The following is a 19,576-nucleotide window of genomic DNA, read 5'->3' on the forward strand; positions in this document are numbered from 1 at the left end:
GCAGTATTATAGTAGTTATATTCTTCTACAAAGGAAAATGGCTTCTGCAAGGGATAAGAACATGGTCTGTTATCCATTATTCCACATACTAGTAGCAACAAAATAATCAGGGAACGACATTTTGCGAGTGATTCCATTGTTGCGATGGTTAAACGCCTGGACGGACCGAGCTTTTATTTTAATTGATTACAAGGATCAGATTCCCCGCAGTAACGCGGCTGTAGATGCAGCAGGTTAAAAATAATTATCTTGCCAACAAAATTGCATGGAGACGTAAAACCGATGGCATTTCACTTAGCAACATAGACCGGACGCACAATACCAGCAAATGATTTTACCGGCTCCCCATTGGCTCTTTCAGAGAATAAATGTAATTGCTAAGTATTAACTCTTGTTCTGCCCTTCTGCATGGTGGACGGGCACTTACCGTGGTCGTGGGCAAAGACAAAGAAATTTAAGCCGGATAAGATTTGGGCCAAATCGTTGTATCGACAGCAATGCTCCCCGGCCCCATGGACCACAAACACCAGCGCCCTGCCGGGAAGAAAGGAAATGGGGGATCAGAAAAATAACAAAATTCAGATTTCTAAATCATATACCGGATGTTCTGATATCTCCCACCATCCGCACAACCCCGGAGGTGAGAACATTGCACCCTCACGCACCTTGCTGCATCTGATGGGAGCTGCACCTTTAGTGGGTTAATACGGAACCAAGTGCCGCCATATGGTGCCCGGATGCACAGGAGCCCATATTCCATCCACTCCAGAAAAACTGAAGCATGACAAAGCCCGTTTCACCTAAAATTTTGCAACAAAATTGCTCTGTTCATCCTGACTAAAGTCATTCTTAGACAAGCTTATTATATGCACCTGTAATACAGATGCAAGTCCCAGCCCGACAAGGGGGCACAGATCCCTATAAAGCTATTAATTTGGGTTATTAGACCCCCTTAAGACTTGCATCCACATTACAGAAGCACAAAAGTGCAAGCAGTTTTGAAGTTCTTCTCCGGTCATATCCACATGGCCCCATTAATTGCAGCAGTTGCGCATAGATTTAACGTTAACATCAATCCAAGGGTAAGTTAATAACTTGCTGTTCACTGCTAGGCGGGATGCAAACCTGAGAGCGAGCTTCTGAAGTTCCATGTTTGAATGGAGAGATGACAGCGCGTGCACATCACATCGCCATCCACTGGATATGGGACTGGCGATGTGATGTGCATGCATTGGATCACGGCGTGTCACATTCAGGGGTCAGATGATCGGACCCTCAGCGGGCAGCAAGTTATCACGTATTCTATGGATCAGTGATACAACCTCCTATGCAGCCTAAGGATGGGGCTGCCTTCTCGTACTTTTCACAAGCTGTTGGCCCCTCCCGAGTCACCAAAAAAGATGTCCCTAGCGCAGCTGAACGCGGGTTGTTTTCTTCGCATTAATCTGACCCCACAAGTGCAGGCTAATTTGCAGGGTGGGAATTTCCACCCTGCGAGAAACAGATGTTCTTTTGATCTTGGAAAAAAAAACATCCACAGCTCCAATTTTCCTTTAGGAAAAAAAAGTTGTGTCTCAAGTCCTCATCCCTTCCGCTGTGAATGAGGACACAACAACAACCGCTTATAAATAGCAGATGTCCAGCCTTCGGCCTTTCACCGCCATAGTTAACCTCTACATTGCCAGGGAGCCGACACCCCATGTCGTCACCCAGCTCCCAGCCAGTTATGAATGATCCAATGTTGAGAGAAAAATTAAAAACTTTGGCGCATTTCATTAGACTTTTTTTTTTTTTTGTTTTATAATCCGGCAATTTACTAGGCAATTTACTACATGCAAAACTCAGATTAACACACTTTGCTGGGAAAAAAATATGTATACAGTGCACTATATAGGGTATATAGTGCAACCTGCGGCACTACAGATCCTAACATGCCCCCGCAACTAGGACAGGTCTAAAAGACGGACCACCTGGCGGAGCTCAAGCTTTGTCACCGCTATGTGGAAGTTGGGTCTTTTTGCCCCAGTGGGGCTACTGAGACTTTAGCCTGGAAATGTGTGAAAATCACCCAGTACCGGTTCCATCTCTGACTATTACAGTGCCGTCACTGGTTCGGGCCTCAAAGAATGGCATTTACGTGACCACTGCAGCCAATCACTGGCCTCAGCAGTGACCTTTCCATGTGGCGATTGGCTGCAGTATGGATGCACGTGACGTCACTGCTGCCGGACCACATTGGAGCAGTAGAGCTGGAGTGGCGGATGACTGAATAGGCGAGTGATGCTTCTTTTCCCTTATTTTCAGTACGTTTCCGTTTGTTAATAGTAATCCCAGACGATTCCTTTCAGGAATTCTCTTTAGAAAATGATAAAAGCAAAATGCAAATTCTTGTGCTACTTTGCAAAGAAAGCGGATGGCACACAGGTGGTAAATGAGCGCAGCACCGGAGAGCGTGTAAAGCTGCGGCACAGTGGCCCGCGGTAACATGACAGCTCCACAATGCAATCTAAACATCCAGATTAATTTCTCCAGCAGCTGGTGAAGTACGACACGGAGGAGGCACGTGCTATGGCTGCATGTCACGCAGGATTAACCCTCTAACGCCTGGAGAGTAATACAGCGGCCGATATCCTCAATTGTGCAATTCACCTTCTGGTCCCCAATCATCTGCAAACATCCTCCACGTGTCCAGGAATCCTAGTGGTCCTACTATTGGGAATAGCTCATGGACCCCAATGCAAAAGCTCCAAACGGGACCCCAATTAAGTCTGTAATAGCATTTATATAGGGTCTTTGGCCCCCCTAGGCTCCAGGGCCTGACGCAATTACAACTCGTGCACCTATTCCAGTTACGCCCCTGGTTGTGGATATTCCCGTCCCCCAGGACCATCCTCATGTTTGTCCTCAAAGCCTTTACTGCAGTGACTGATTATTCTAAAGCTTCACCCCAATAACCTATTAACCCGTCCACATCAACAGATCAGGGTCCCCCTCCGTTACCAAAGGGGTCCCCCAAATAGGCATCTATCCCCCAACACTGGATGGTCTGTATCCCCAAATTCTCAATAGGAAACCCTATTAATTGTCCCTCAGTCTCCCACACTGCAGCTTATGCCAAACCCTGGTGGCAGGAGCCTCCATTACTTGCATTGACACTTTAGGGGGGGGACCGGACCCCAATATCGCCTTTTGCTACTTTGCATTGGACACTTCTTCCTAAAGGCCATTGCACTTGGCTCCATATTTCTCCAAGGAAGCCATAAATAATCCCGAGTCTTCCAATATTGCTTCATTTCTCCATATCCCATTCCCCAGAAGCGTCTGTCGATTTGCAGCCACACATTTGGGGAGTCGCATAATTCAAAGAAAAATTTCCCACAAAATCCCTCGTGTGTCCCTGAGATGACGGAATGGATGATTGCATCCTATAATCTAAATCTCCAGATTCCAGAAGGGACCCTCAATACCCTTCAGTCTTCTCACCATGCTTCGTTACTCCAAACTCTGGTCCTTCAAAGCCTCCTCGATTTGCATCACGAAAATCAGGGGGGGTCGCCTCATTGACAAAGGAGTTCCCCTAATTGCCTTCCTGAAATGTTAGCCCCCTACAAACCTTTGCACCTTGATCAATATCCTCACGTTCTAAAGGGGGTCTCAATATCCTTCAGTCTCCTAGATTGCATGATTACTCCAAACACGGTCCCCAGAAGCCCCCATCATCTGTGGCCACACATTGGGGTCACCCAATTCACCTCTATAAGCCGTTTCCTCTAGATCCTAATTCCCACTTCCGCCAATCTCCTGCCCCCAAATCCATATCTTGGGTCCCCCAATTCCCAATGATGCCCCCTACACCCAGCAATCGCTTCTCTTTTCAGTGGAAACTAAAAAAGGGGAAGAAGAACTTTAATGTTGTTATTATGTAAAACCAAAGACGGAAGTGGCTTCTCTGGGGTCCGCAGACTGGGAATATTCCTGGGTCTGGGGGAGGGGCGGTCAGTTCATTTCTGCACACATATCAATTCTAGGAGCAGCGGCGTGATGGACGGCTCCGCTCTGGAGTCTTTCCACCAGGATCTCACTAAAGAGCTGTCACACTGCAGAATCCGCTCAGCCGGCTAGGCGCGACCTTGAGGAGCCCGGTGACCTTGTAATGCTCCACCTGAGGTCACTCCGGCAGACATTCCTCCGCTCGCTGTTTGCAGTCTAAGTAAAGATATATATATATATATATATATTATTCCATAGGTGGAGCTCCGCTGCTGATCTAGATAGCCGGCTCGTCTGCGCGCTGTTGGGAGATGCACCTGTCTTCTTATACATAGTGATGAAGGACATTTTCTGGTTGCAAATATATTCAGAAGAATTCATCTGGTTCCAGGTTTGCAGATCTACTGTGGGATAAAAAGCTATTCTGCACAAAAGAAGAAAAAGCTTACTGTGTGAAAAGAACCACAAGGCTCAGCTTTTTATCATATTGCTACAGTGCCCAGATAAAATGACACCAATGCGGTGCCCAGATAAAATGCCGCCATGCTGTGCCCAGATAAAATGACACCAATGCGGTGCCCAGATAAAATGACACCAATGCGGTGCCCAGATAAAATGACACCAATGCGGTGCCCAGATAAAATGACACAAATGCGGTGCCCAGATAAAATGCCGCCATGCTGTGCCCAGATAAAATGACACCAATGCGGTGCCCAGATAAAATGACACCAATGCGGTGCCCAGATAAAATGACACCAATACGGTGCCCAGATAAAATGACACCAATGCGGTGCCCAGATAAAATGACACCAATGCGGTGCCCAGATAAAATGACACCAATGCGGTGCCCAGATAAAATGACACCAATACGGTGCCCAGATAAAATGACACCAATACGGTGCCCAGATAAAATGACACCAATGCGGTGCCCAGATAAAATGACACAAATGCGGTGCCCAGATAAAATGACACCAATACGGTGCCCAGATAAATACAAATATCATGCAGCGGTCAGATAGTGGATATGGTGCACAAGAGGTTATCACAGTGCCAGAACTCTGTGCGTAAAGTTAAAAAATGTCATACCGAACCCAGATATCAAGTACATGAGATATTCAGATAAACAGTGGATATAGTCTGTGGCATATCATGGGTTTAGACTTGTAGTTGCTCTGGGAATGCAAAATTTAGTCACCCAACTCCTCTCTTCAGGGTCCTTTGCACATGTCCTGCATTGGAAGTGATCGTGTCTGCAAGCGTGCAGTGGATGCCTGTCTGGAGTTTGATCGCTTGCTGTGCTCTGCATAGGCAGCAACCAATATGACAAAGCTCAGTATGATGAAGTGAGCTTTGTCATTTCAGGTACTGGCTATGCAGAGCGAAGCAGCCGATGACAAACTCCTCGCCGCTGCTGCGCTCCTCTTGCGAATAGGACATTGTACCACAAAAAAAAAAAAAAATACAACAAATAACCTTTTTATTTTTAAAGTTTTAGCAGGAAAAAAAAATCTAGGAGGTCAAAGCACAAACTAATTTGATTAGCATTTTCCTGATATTACAATACATGTGCTTGGGAGATCCGGGGGTTCGATCCTGCAGTGGTGGAAGGAACTTCAGAAGCACCAACGGTTCATGGGTTAAGGGGGCGCTAAATACTTGCCCTATCCGGGGCGCTGGGAAACCAGGCTGCACCACTGAATACAGTGCACAGGGGGCTCAGGGCATGAAGTGCCAAGGACAAAAATATAATTCAGCTCCCAGATAGTGAGTGCATGTTGCATTCAGATAAATAATGCACAGGTGTTTAGGAAAGAACAGGGTCAAAATTCATGATACCACACAGTATTCAGTGATCACAGTACTAAATTAAAAGTGTCATACAGTACCCAGATAGTGAATATAATGATGTATACCAGATAGCCCCCATATAGCGAGCGCATGCAGTGTCCAGATAAATAGTGAATATAGTGATGTATTCCAGATAGCCACCATATAGTGAGTGCACGCAGTGCCCAGATAAATAGTGACGTATTCCAGATAGCCACCACATAGTGAGTGCATGAAGTGTCCAGATAAATAGTGATGTATTCCAGATAGCCACCATATAGTGAGTGCACGCAGTGCCCAGATAAATAGTGAAGTATTCCAGATAGCCACCATATAGTGAGTGCACGCAGTGCCCAGATAAATAGTGATGTATTACAGATAGCCACTATATAGTGAGTGCACGCAGTGCCCAGATAAATAGTGATGTATTACAGATAGCCACTATATAGTGAGTGCACGCAGTGCCCAGATAAATAGTGATGTATTCCAGATAGCCACCATATAGTGAGTGCACGCAGTGCCCAGATAAATAGTGATGTATTCCAGATAGCCACCATATAGTGAGTGCACACAGTGCCCAGATAAATAGTGAAGTATTCCAGATAGCCACCATATAGTGAGTGCACGCAGTGCCCAGATAAATAGTGATGTATTACAGATAGCCACTATATAGTGAGTGCACGCAGTGCCCAGATAAATAGTGATGTATTCCAGATCGCCACTATATAGTGAGTGCATGAAGTGCCCAGATAAATAGTGAATATAGTGCATTAGGACAACACATACGGAGCCAAATTTATAGAACCATACAGTAGTCAGGTGTTAAAGTGTCACGGTAAAGAATACCAGACAGTACACAGATAAATAGTGTATATGCTCAGTGCTACAGCTGCGCCAGGAATACCCCCTCACCTGACTTGAGCAGAAAGCCAAAAAAAAATAAAAAAAATATATATATATATATATATATATATATATATATATATATATATATATATATATATATATATATATATATATATATATATATTTTCTATTCTGCAGATCCTGTACTCGGACTGGACAGCAGAGCTATGGAGGAGGCTTCCTCAGGGAGCCCCCATAGTTACTACAGAAACACCGAGGGGTATAAAGGTGATCACATACAGTGCCCAGATATCATACAGCGCCCAGATAAAACGCATGGTGTATGAATCTCATTGGGACGCCCTAGTCTCCCGGTGTCAGCTGGCAGGGGACGAAGGGAGGAGATGCTCTTATTAAGGGAACGGCATTGGTACTGATCCACTAGAGATCACACTATAGGATGTATCTCTGACTGTCACATATCCGCAGGATTCGCCCTTCATAGTAAGTCCCAGGACGAGATCGCAGACGTTGAGCCGCCATCAAACGCTCCTAGCCGAACCGCGTGGTGTCATCTGATGTTAGCGGTGGTCGATTTACCAGCTGACAATTGTATCCGGCATGTTACTGGAATGCGATTCCTCTCATCGTAACCCTCAGAAATGAACGTCTGGTTGTTACATCCCATCTGGAGTCGGCGTGGAGCTGTCAGGCTGAGCTAGCGCGCTTCAGGGATCTTGGCTATAAATTTACCTAGTTGGGTGCGATTGCGTCAGGTGTCACCTTGGGGGGAGTTAATAAGGGAGGACATACAAAATACATGTTTTAGCCAGCGTGTTCATACTGCACATTAATCCCAATGGGCAACATGTAATATCCAAATTCCCCTGTGAAGGGCTGTAGGGAAACTGAAAACAAGGTCAGGTTGCCAAGGTGCCTTTCAATCAGCTTTATGGGGCCTTACCTTACTAAAAAAAAGTGGGATTGTCCAATAAGGGTAAACACTGTACGCCCCATTTGCATTCTCTGCATTTGTTTTCTCAAAGCAAATACTAAGATACAGTATCATCCGCCGACGTGTTGACAGGTTCGATGACCCTCATAACGTGCGCAGGGTGGGATTTTAGATGGCCACATTGTGGACAGGTTACAGTATTGATCCAAAAGTCTGATCACGAGTCAGGTCATCCTGCTCAGGAATCTTCTACGTCGCTGACCTCTGTCACACTGATCGTACCTCTTATTGCAAACCAATCGCGGAATATTTTCGCCCATTTTTCGGCTACACTTATCCAATATGAATAAGGTGAACAAGGCTGTATGACCGCCTCACGTCTTACAGGGAGCCGGGTGTTCATATCCCGCTATATCTGGCCTCATAAGAAAGGACAAAGCTGCAGTATAAAGCATGGTGGATAAAAAAAGAAGGGAATATTCTAGTAGCTAATCTAATATAGTGATATATAAGTCAATGACCGACAGATAAGGGGAAAATGTTACAGACGGCAGCAGGAAATCCTCTATAACTCTACAATGACAGTAAATGAGGGGCCCCGAAAATAATTCCCTCTGCAGATAGAAATGAAAGATGGCCGTCCTGGAGAAACACTATCAGACGGCCGCCAGGTGTAAATGATCTGACATCACTGAACAGATCTTCAGGCAACCGGCCGACGTGACCCCCCGAGATCAGCTGCTGTCAGTGGGGTCCCCCTAATGTTATCAGGATGCCAGATCTGCCGCTCCCCTCCCTGGGTGATAGAAAGGGGGGGTAATCGGGACCCCCATCTATTACTGCCGTATGCTTTAACCCTTTGACAACCAGAATGGACTAAGGCTGCTCTTTTTGATACCATCTATGTAGTACGGACATTTTTACGTTTTATGGGGTAAAGTTTTGCAAAGGTAAAATAAAGAAATAGACACATTTTTTCATTATTATTCGTGAAATTCCATATTTTGGTGGGAAAATTCTCATTAAAATAAGGCGTTACATTGGTTTTTGTATTTTTTTTTGTTCAGTCACTTTGGGTTATTGATGTGGATTAGAGTCTGCAATTATTTTGTATTTTTAAAACCTTGTTTTTTGCCTTTTCTTACAAATTGTTGTACTTTTTTTGTTATTTCATGCTATATAGATTAAGATGTGAAAACATTTTTTTTTAATGAAGCGTCACACACCTGATAGAACCATGTGCTTAGGAGGTTGCATGGGGGTCCTATGCGTCCCCCGCGCCATGAGGGTGCCTATGCGTCCCCCGCGCCATGAGGGTGTGCTGCGTCCCCCGCGCCATGAGGGTGCCTATGCGTCCCCCGCGCCATGAGGGTGCCTATGCGTCCCCCGCGCCATGAGGGTGCTTATGCGTCCCCCGCGCCATGAGGGTGCTTATGCGTCCCCCGCGCCATGAGGGTGCTTATGCGTCCCCCGCGCCATGAGGGTGCTTATGCGTCCCCCGCGCCATGAGGGTGCTTATGCGTCCCCCGCGCCATGAGGGTGCTTATGCGTCTCCCGCGCCATGAGGGTGCTTATGCATTCCACGCGGTGTGGGGGTGTGCTGTGTCCCCTGCAGTACTACACCAAAGCATGGTGCACCATGCTGGGCAGAAATGTGGAGATATTTCAGGGGTTCTGTAATATGGGTCTGATGGAACAAGTAAAAATCAGAAATTGAGAGGAAAAAAAACAAAAAAAAACAAAACAAAAGACACCTGATTGCTTCTGTATGAAATCGGAGGTGTGCGTGGTACAGTACTGCCCATAGAAGTCTATGGCACAGATGACGTGTTTTGCTCGTGTACATGAGCCATTACTGGGGCATCTGTAGAAAAACCAGATACGGTGTGAAGACCCACATGTTATGGTTCAGCCCCGGGCACCCATCACCCCCTCTCCGCTGCTTCTATTCCACACTCCCTGGTCATTTAGAGGTTAATATGTCATGTGACGGGGGGGGGGGGGCGCTTCATATCATCATCATCTGACTAGCCCACTCGCTACTAATTAACTACAGGTGCGGGTACGACTCGAGCGCAATATAATTAGTATGTGGCGACATTCCTACGAAGAATAAAAACACCAAACTGGTTATACTGGTCCCAGAGGACTTTTTTTTTTCCCCTCCTGCACCTATGACCACATCCCGCAGGACCGGCTCTGCTACATGACAGGTTTCTCCTTCCATCCACCACCAATGGCGCGGCATCGCCGTGTAAAGCCGCAGGTGGAGAGACACGAAGTCACTCAGGTCGGCTCCAACCGCGTCATTTCTCCTCTTCTTAAAAGAGATTTAATTACATTCTAGGTTAATTTCCTGCCGCAGATCATCATCATCTCCTCCATCATTAGCCTGAGGCGCCGGCTGTGCCATACTGCCGGATACTGTATGGTAATGGAGGGGTGGTCAGCCACAGAGGGGGCAGCGGCGGACACAGGGCCCCGTTCAAGGACAGTATATGGGCCTTTCCAGTCCGATAGTGCTCAATGCTGTTTTGGAGGTGGAAGTGGCCCCTGCAATGATATGTGCGCCCCTGAAGTGGGACGATCATAATATGGCCCCCAACTTCTCCATAGGGCCAATATTAAAGGAGACTTCTCAGCACATAGGCGTCTCCCTACAGAGGAGCAACTGCAATCTTAAAGGAGTTATGGGGGTACGTCATCTTACCAAATAGCTCCTTTAAGACGACAATGACAGGTGATATTTGAGGACGTCAATACGACCCTCTATACTGATACCGAGGAGCAATGACTGGACTCTTAAAGGGGTTACTTGGGTAAGTAAATATCTTCCTTCTTATAGATGCTGAAGAGCAACTGTGACAATGTTAAAGGGGTTGTTCCTGCTTAAGGGTGCTGAGGAGCAACTGTTGTAATCTTAAAGGAGCCATCCGGAATTGCAGAGCTTAGAGCTAATCAGTGTAAAATGAAATGTTCTACAGCTTTCTGATAAGGGGGACACAAGTCTCTTCCCCCCGCCCCGTCTGCTTGCTTTCAGTGAATGGAAACACCGCTGCTTGGATTCAGAGACTTGCAGCCTGTGCACACTTTGCAGCAGGTGCACCCGGTTCTCTGTAAGCTAATGAGTCCGGACTCCAGGATGATCCCTTTAATTACCTAGGGCTGATACATTGCAGCAAACTATCAAAGACGGGAGAAAGAGTGGAGCCCATCAGTTTTCTGAAATGATTACACCTTATTTACAGGACTGAACAATCCCTTTAAATCTTCAATTTAAACCATTAATATTTTTATGAGTATCGTAAGTACAATTGTCTCCGGGAGAAGCCGGCACAAGTAGCTTCCTTTCCCTTTAAATTCAAGGATGAAGCAGAGATGCTGTAAATCCATCCCTTAAAGGGTCTCAGTATGGAAATAAAAAAAAATAAAATAAAACTGTTTCTCTGTCATTTTCACTTACCTCGGCTGACCTACTGGTTTCCAATATTTACAGTATATCTGCTGCCCGTCTGTATTGGTGTAATGCTGCAGATCTTCGTAGGCGGCGTCCTGCGGACTGAGCCCGGGGGAACCGTCTTCAGGCATCATTGGTGTACTGCAAAAAAATATATATATATTATATCCCCTAGAGTGTTAATATTAGGGGGTTTAAGATTTATATCAATCAGTTGGAGGACCCAGAACATCCATTGGCACACTGTAATACTGCAATTCTCCTTCGGAGGCGCTCTAGAGAGCAATCAAACACTTGTATTCTGTGCGGGAACCTGCCAACAACTGATCGCTGGGGACTTCAGCAGCAGGATGACCTGTAGCTGTATTATCATGTTACCCCTCTAACAAAGAGCCAGAAATAGACAATCCCTTTAAGAGCACAGTAATGGCTGCCATTAGTGATAGCCACCTGGTATATGAGTGACCGAAATATTAAAAGACTTCCTAATGGATTTTCACATGTAGATGAGCACTTGCCCTGTGTTTAAAGCATAGACGTCAATGCCAGCTCTTAAAGGGACAGAGACCCTGAATTATTTATAGCATCCTCTCTGCGGAAACAGCAGCGTAGCGCGGACAGGGTTAAAGATTTCTTGTTCTGCTCTGCGGTCACACATCATAACAGGCTATTAGTATTCTCCGTGGTTCATTTAGGTCAAGCGTTCCTGCATTTAACCAGATATCGCTGTGAACCGACACTTTAGCGAGTCGACCACATTCTTTCATTAGAAAACCAGCGGGCGGCTTTATAAGCTCCACAAAAGACTCCAGCGGCAACTAAAATGATCTCTACCGAGCGTGGCGAGGCAGCTGAACGCTACAGCCTGGAAGAGAAGGGGTTAAAAAAAAAACGCTCGCAGATAACAGAATGCGCCGCTTCCAGCCGCCCCTTTAAGGCATGCAAAGTCAAAGAAAGGACCCAACAATATCCCCCATTGTCAGGGACAGACAGGTGCCAGGATACACAACCATCACATAAGTACGATGTAGGGCGTGTAAACGTCCGATGCAAATGTAGACACAGCACATAGCAACGTGGTAAGCGGCGTGCATACATGTGCAAATCTATACACGCCTATGCAAAGATACAGTTAATAAAATGACATCATAGCTGTGCACCATAGAAAATTACTCAGCGGGTGCTGCATGGCAGCTGTGGAACTACAACACCCAGCAGGAGATGGCATCAGACAACAATTCCATTATCGCCATGAAGTGGAGTAAATCTGCTACAGTCTGTGCACAGGTGGCATCAAACAGGGCATCAGGGCTGAACAGAAAGTGCTGCCACCCTGTGGATACAAGGGGCACGACACCTCCGTTTATGGTCAGATGCCCAAATGCCAGGGCAATAGATGGGGGAAACTCTAGATAAAGGAGCTTGGTACGTTAATGCCAGAGTATCAGGGCAAGGAGCAACAGAAACTGCACCTCATGCACCCAAGTGATCAGAGGTGACCTCATTCTCCAACACGAGCCGCACTCGACAAGGAGATCAATATTAAAAACACAAACTGTGCCCTATCTGCGAACACATCGATACCACGCGGCACGATCTACCAGGGGGTCATGTGGAACGCGAGGCAGGAATGTGCGCAAGAAGCCAGGAGTCGGCGACTAGGGCCACACAGGTGAATCCTGCAAAACGAGCGTCAGCTCCGCAGCCAAGAGATGGCGCAAACCAATACCATGTCAGCGCTGGGGGGTCAAAGCCCACCAAGGATAACGTACAGGCGTTTATAGGGGTGTCCCCCCAAAATCTAAAGCCATTCTGATTGGGGCGCACAATCTATATCCTCTATGGGGACAGTGATGATGAGGTCTGTAGGGCGCCGTGGAATTAATGGCGCTATATGAGTAAAATACATAAATATAGGGACGGGCATGGAAAAGGGAGCGCCAGCTCTGTAACCAAGCGTTGGCACAAGCCTATACGCCATCATGCCCAATAATAGGCAAAATCATGGAAACGGAGCGTCAGCCCTGCAGCCAAGAAGTGGCACAAACCCATACAATATGTCATAGGCAATAATATAGGTACAGGCATGGAAAAGGGAGCGCCAGCTCTGTAACCAAGACATGGAAAAACCTAGAACCTACCCATTATTACACAAGCATGAAAAGGGAGCGTCAGCTCTGCAGCCAAGAAGTGGCACAAACCCATACAATGTCATAGGCATGAATATAGGGACAGGCTCGGAAAAGGGAGCGCCAGCTGTGTCCTCCAGCCATCCCCATAACCACAAAATATAGAAGTCAGCTCTGTAATACTGGCAGATCCTCAGATTATTATTATTATCATCCCCATGAACACCGGCATGGCACCGGCCGGAGCTCTGCTGCCCACCAGCCCAGGCAGAGGAGAGGGTCAGCACCATCCACAGAGGCAGCAGCAGCCCCCGAGGAGCGCTGCTGCCCATCAGTGCCCCTACATGCTGCCACCTCCAGGTCAGGTGATGCCAGTGCCCGGGGAGATGGCACTGAGGACTGGCAGCCACGAGCGATGCGCATCTGCCGCCGGGCACAGCACTGAGGCGGCGGAGCAGCAGTGCAGCCCGTGCCTCGCCCCATACATACCCGGCTCCTTGCCAGCAGCGGTCCGTCCCTAGCCCCGGAGCACCATGCTGAGCCAGCGGCGGCCGAGTGCCCAGCGCGGAGTAACCTGCTCTGCCGGCGAGCGTAGCCTGCACCGAGGACGGCGGGGCGGAGCTATGCAGATCAGATGGGCGGGGACAGCAGGCTGTCACTCACTGGACGCTGCACGTGCGCGGGGGGGAGTAGGCGGGGACTGTATGGAAGGAGGTGTGGTCAGAAGCACACCACGCCCCCTCTTAAAGCAACAGCTGGTGATAATAGGAGGGTGACACATTGTACCGAAACACTGACACATTGTACTCTACGCTGATGACACCCAGACCTACCTATCCGGACCTGACCTCACCTCCTTACTTACCAAAATCCCACACTGTCTGTCCGCTATTTCATCTTTCTTTTCTGCTGGTTTTCTAAAACTGAACATGGACAAAACAGAATTCATCATCTTTCCCCCATCTCACTACCCCTCCACCAGACCTCTCCATCATTGTCAATGGCTGCTCACTCTCCCCAGTCCCACATGCCCGCTGCCTCGGGGTGATCCTCAACTCTGCCGTCTCTTTCAAGCCACATATCCAAGCCCTTACCTTCTCCTGACGTCTCAAACTCAAAAATATTTCCCGGATCCGCACATTCCTTGACCATGAAACCACAAAAACCCTAGTCCATGCCCTTATCATCTCCCGCCTCGACTACTGCAACCTCCCACTCTCTGGCCTCCCCTCTAGCACCCCTCCAATCCATCCTACACTGTGGGGTACCCCAGGGCTCAGTCCTTGGCCCCCTTCTCTTCTCCCTCTACACGGCCCCAATTGGACAGACCATCAGCAGATTTGGCTTTCAGTACCATCTTTATGCTGATGACACAACGATACACATCATCCCCTGACCTTACCCCCGCTGTACTACAGAACGCCACTGACTGTCTGTCCGCAGTCTCCAACATCATGTCCGCTCTGAAACTCAACCTCTCCAAAACTGAACTTCTTCTGCTCCCGCCATCTACCATTCTCCCTAAATCTGACATTTCCCTCTCCGTGGATGGCACCATAATAACACCCCGGCAGCAGGCGCGCTGTCTGGTGTTATGTCTGACTCCGATCCAGCGTCGGACTGGAGCACCTTGGGCCCACCAGACTAAATCATTCTTGGGGCCCACAATGTAGCTACATAGAAATAGATACAAGACCACCAATTGTGCGGTAAAAAGCGCTAATATCAGGGTATAATATAAGGTAGTTCACGTCTTAGTAATGTAGCAAGGGTTGGGGTAGCCCCCTCACAGAATATAATGTAGCCCCCTCATAAAATATAATGCAGTCCCCTCTCATGGAATATAATGCAGCACCCCACAAAATATAATGCAACCCTCTCAGGTATAACGTAGTCCCCATCATAGAATATAATGTAGCTCCCTCATAGGGTATAATGCAGCCCCCCCCATATAGTGTAATGCCACCCACCACAGAATATAATGTAGTCCCCTGAGAGAATAATGCAGCCCCACCACAGAATATAATGCAGCCCCCCATAGAGTATACTGTAGCCCCTCATATAGTATGTTGTAGCCCCCCATAATATAATGTAGTCCCGAGAGAATAATGCAGCCCCACCACAGAATATAATGCAGCCCCCCATAGAGTATACTGAAACCCCTCATATAGTATGATGTAGCCCCCCATAATATAATGTAGTACCCTGAGTATAATGCAGTCCCCCCACAGAATATAATGTAGCCCCCCAGGGCCGTATTTAGAGTTTCTGCTGCCCTAGGCACTTTTAGCGCTGCCTCCCCCTTTGGTGAGTATGACACTATCGGCAGTGACTTTGGCAAGAATCGCTGATGTGAAAGTCGCCTTTTGCAGCAGATCGGGCAGTTTTTCTGCATCTGCCGCGTAACGGATCACTTACAGCAACACTGCGTTTGGATTCATTCATTCCCTATGGGATTTGCGGCACTTGCTGTGATCTGGCAGATGCGGTGCCATACCTCCCAACTCTTGAAGGGAAGGAGGTATAAAGTTTGCGGCGCACATAGTGCGCCGCGGCAAATTTTAGGCCACGCCTCTAACCACACCCATTTCACAACTAGTCACACCCATATCCACGTCCCAACCGCAGCCATTTAGCACTGCTGATCACACTGTTTTATATACAATAATTATAAGCAAACAAAAATATGGCCACACAGTGCTCCATACTGTATAATGGCCTCACACATGATGCTCCATACTGTATAATGGCCACACATGATGCTCCATACTGTATAATGGCCACACACATGATGCTCCATACTGTATAACGGCCACCACACATGATGCTCCATACTGTATAACGGCCACCACACATGATGCTCCATACTGTATAATGGCCACACATGATGCTGCATACTGTATAATGGCCACACATGATGCTCCATAGTGTATAATGGCCACACATGATGCTCAATACTGTATAACGGCCTCACATGATGCTCAATACTGTATAATGGCCACACATGATGCTCAATACTGTATAATGGCCACACATGATGCTACATACTGTATAATGACCTCACATGATGCTCAATACTGTATAATGGCCACACATGATGCTCCATACTGTATAATGGCCACACATGATGCTCCATACTGTATAATGGCCACACATGATGCTCCATACTGTATAATGGCCACACATGATGCTCCATACTGTATAATGGCCACACATGATGCTCAATACCGTATAACGGCCACACATGATGCTCAATACTGTATAATGGCCACACATGATGCTCAATACTGTATAATGGCCGCACATGATGCTCAATATTGTATAATGGCCGCACATGATGCTCAATACTGTATAAAGGCCGCACATGATGCTCAATACTGTATAATGGCCGCACATGATGCTCAATATTGTATAATGGCCGCACATGATGCTCAATACTGTATAATGGCCGCACATGATGCTCAATACTGTATAATGGCCGCACATGATGCTCCATAGTGTATAATGGCCACACATGATGCTCCATAGTGTATAATGGCCACACATGATGCTCCATAGTGTATAATGGCCACACATTGCTCCATACTGTATAATGGCCACACATTGCTCCATACTGTATAATAACCACCCACACATGATGCTCCATACTGTATAACGGCCACACAGTTCTCCCTACTGTATAATGATCCCTCATAATGCTCAATACTGTATAATGGTCACAAATGATGCTCCATACTGTATAACGGCCACACATGATGCTCCATACTGTATAATGTCCATTGGCCACACATGATGCTCCATACTGTATAACGGCCACACATGATGCTCAATACTGTATAATGACCTCCCCCCCTGTATGCATGGCTCATCTCCCTCCCATCCCATATACATAGCTCATATTACCCCTCCTGTATGTATGGCTCATATTCCCCCCTCCTGTATGCATGGCTCATATCCCCGCCCCTGTATGCATGGCTCATATTCCACCCCTGTATGCATGGCTTATATTCCCCCCTCTATGCATGGCTCATATCCCCCCCTCCTGTATGCATGGCTCATATCCCCCCCCCTGTATGCATGGCTCATATTCCCCCCTGTATGCATGGCTCATATCCCCCCCCTGTATGCATGGCTCATATTCCGCCCCTGTATGCATGGCTTATATTCCCCCCTGTATGCATGGCTCATAGTCCGCCCCTGTATGCATGGCTTATCTCTCCGCACCCGCACCTGCACCTGCTCCTGCTCGGCGCGCCGGCTTATGTCCTCCTTCATCCCCCCGTCCCCCCGTCCCTTATACTCACCTGTCCCACTGCACGGCCGTGCCGACATCCCTCGCGCTCTGTCCCGACTCCAGGCGGCGGCGCCGGCGCAGCACCTTCTTCCTGCTTGAGCGGTCATGTGACACCGCTCATTTAAGGTCATGAATATGCGCATATTCATGACCTTAATGAGCGGTGTCACGTGACCGCTCGTTCAGGACGAGCTGCAGTGCAGACGCCAAGACCATCGCTGGAGCAGGGTGAGTATCGTCTTCAAGGCGGGCGGCGGGGGGGCCCTGGAGCAGTGGGGGCCCTGCCAGCAGGTGTCAGTGCCCACCGGAGGATCCTCCAGTTCTCCGGTGGGCCAGTCCGAGCCTGCTCCGATCTCTCCTTCATCTCCCACATACAATCTCTTGCCCGCTCGTGCCTCTTACACCTAAAGAACATCTCTAGAATCCGCCCTTTTCTCACCATAGAAACAACAAAAACCCTCACTGTCGCCCTGATCCACTCCCGCCTGGACTACTGCAACTCTCTATTAATTGGCCTCCCCCTTACTCGACTTTCCCCTCTCCAGTCCATCCTTAATGCGGCAGCCAGGGTCGTCCATCTGGCTAATCGTTACTCGGACGCGTCCGCTCTTCGCCAGTCATTACACTGGCTGCCCATTCATTACAGGATACAATTCAAAGTACTTGTTCTCACCCACAAAGCTCTCCACAGTGCGGCACCCCCTTACATCTCCTCCCTCATTTCTGTCTATAGGCCTAACCGACCGCTGCGCTCTGCAAATGACTTGCGATTAACCTCTGCACTAATCCATACCTCCCACTCCCGACTCCAAGACTTCTCCCGCACTGCGCCAATCCTCTGGAATGATCTACCCCGAGAAATTAGGACCATCCACAATTTGCATAGTTTTAGGCGCTCGCTCAAAACACATTTGTTCAGAGCGGCCTATCACGTTCAGTAATCAAAGTCATTTTATGTTTGTGTGTGTAGCCCATTCACTATCTCCATCTATCCCGCACCCCCTGAAGATGGCCGGACCCTCATTGTAAATACATCATTGTAAATACACACCTGTGCTTTGTATCTCCCCCTCCTCATTGTAGATTGTAAGCTCTCACGAGCAGGGGCGGCTTATTGTGCTTTATTGTATCTTATGACTGTTGTGTTTGATACTGTTAAACTGTAAAGCGCTGCGGAATATGTTGGCGCTATATAAATAAAGATTATTATTATTACACTCAGCTGCCCGACTAATCCACCTGTCCCCCCCCCTATTCCCCGGCCTCTCCCCTCTGTCAATCCCTTCACTGGCTCCCCATTACCCAGAGACTCCAGTACAAAACCCTAACCATGACATACAAAGCCATCCACAACCTGTATCCTCCATACATCTGTGACCTCGTCTCCCGGTACTTTCATGCACGCAACCTCCGATCCTCACAAGATCTCCTTCTCTACTCCCCTCTTATCTCCTCTTCCCACAATCGTATACAAGATTTCTCTTGCGCATCCCCATACTCTGGAACCCTCTACCACAACACATCAGACTCTCGCCTACCATCGAAACCTTCAAAAAGAACCTGAAGACCTAGATATCCCGACAAGCCTACAACCTGCAGTGACCCCCGATCCACCAAACCGCTGCACGACCAGCTCTACCTTCACCTACTGTATCCTCACCCATCCCTTGTAGATTGTGAGCCCTCGCGGGCAGGGTCCTCTCTTCTGTATTCTCACCCATCCCTTGTAGATTGTGAGCCCTCGCGGGCAGGGTCCTCTCTCCTCCTGTATTCTCACCCATCCCTTGTAGATTGTGAGCCCTCGCGGGCAGGGTCCTCTCTCCTCCTGTATTCTCACCCATCCCTTGTAGATTGTGAGCCCTCGCGGGCAGGGTCCTCTCTCCTCCTGTATCCTCACCCATCCCTTGTAGATTGCGAGCCCTCGCGGGCAGGTTCCTCTCTTCTGTATTCTCACCCATCCCTTGTAGATTGTGAGCCCTCGCGGGCAGGGTCCTCTCTCCTCCTGTATCCTCACCCATCCCTTGTAGACTGTGAGCCCTCGCGGGCAGGGTCCTCTCTCCTCCTGTATCCTCACCCAT

General features: G+C 48.0%; 1 protein-coding gene across 1 annotated transcript in view; it reads right to left on the reverse strand.

The window, feature by feature from the left end:
- Window positions 1–13,805, reverse strand: part of MGLL (monoglyceride lipase) — a 37,331-nt gene extending 23,526 nt beyond the window's left edge. The window contains exons 1-3 of the mRNA XM_069736305.1: window positions 13,694–13,805; window positions 11,082–11,216; window positions 428–534 (exon numbers count right to left, since the gene is read on the reverse strand). Coding sequence (XP_069592406.1) covers window positions 428–534; window positions 11,082–11,209 — 235 coding nt within the window. The 5' untranslated portion in view covers window positions 11,210–11,216; window positions 13,694–13,805. The remainder of the gene's footprint in view (window positions 1–427; window positions 535–11,081; window positions 11,217–13,693) is intronic.
- Window positions 13,806–19,576: the final 5,771 nt, after the last annotated feature.

Source organism: Ranitomeya imitator, chromosome 8 (assembly GCF_032444005.1).
Source record: "Ranitomeya imitator isolate aRanImi1 chromosome 8, aRanImi1.pri, whole genome shotgun sequence".
NCBI lineage: Eukaryota > Metazoa > Chordata > Amphibia > Anura > Dendrobatidae > Ranitomeya > Ranitomeya imitator.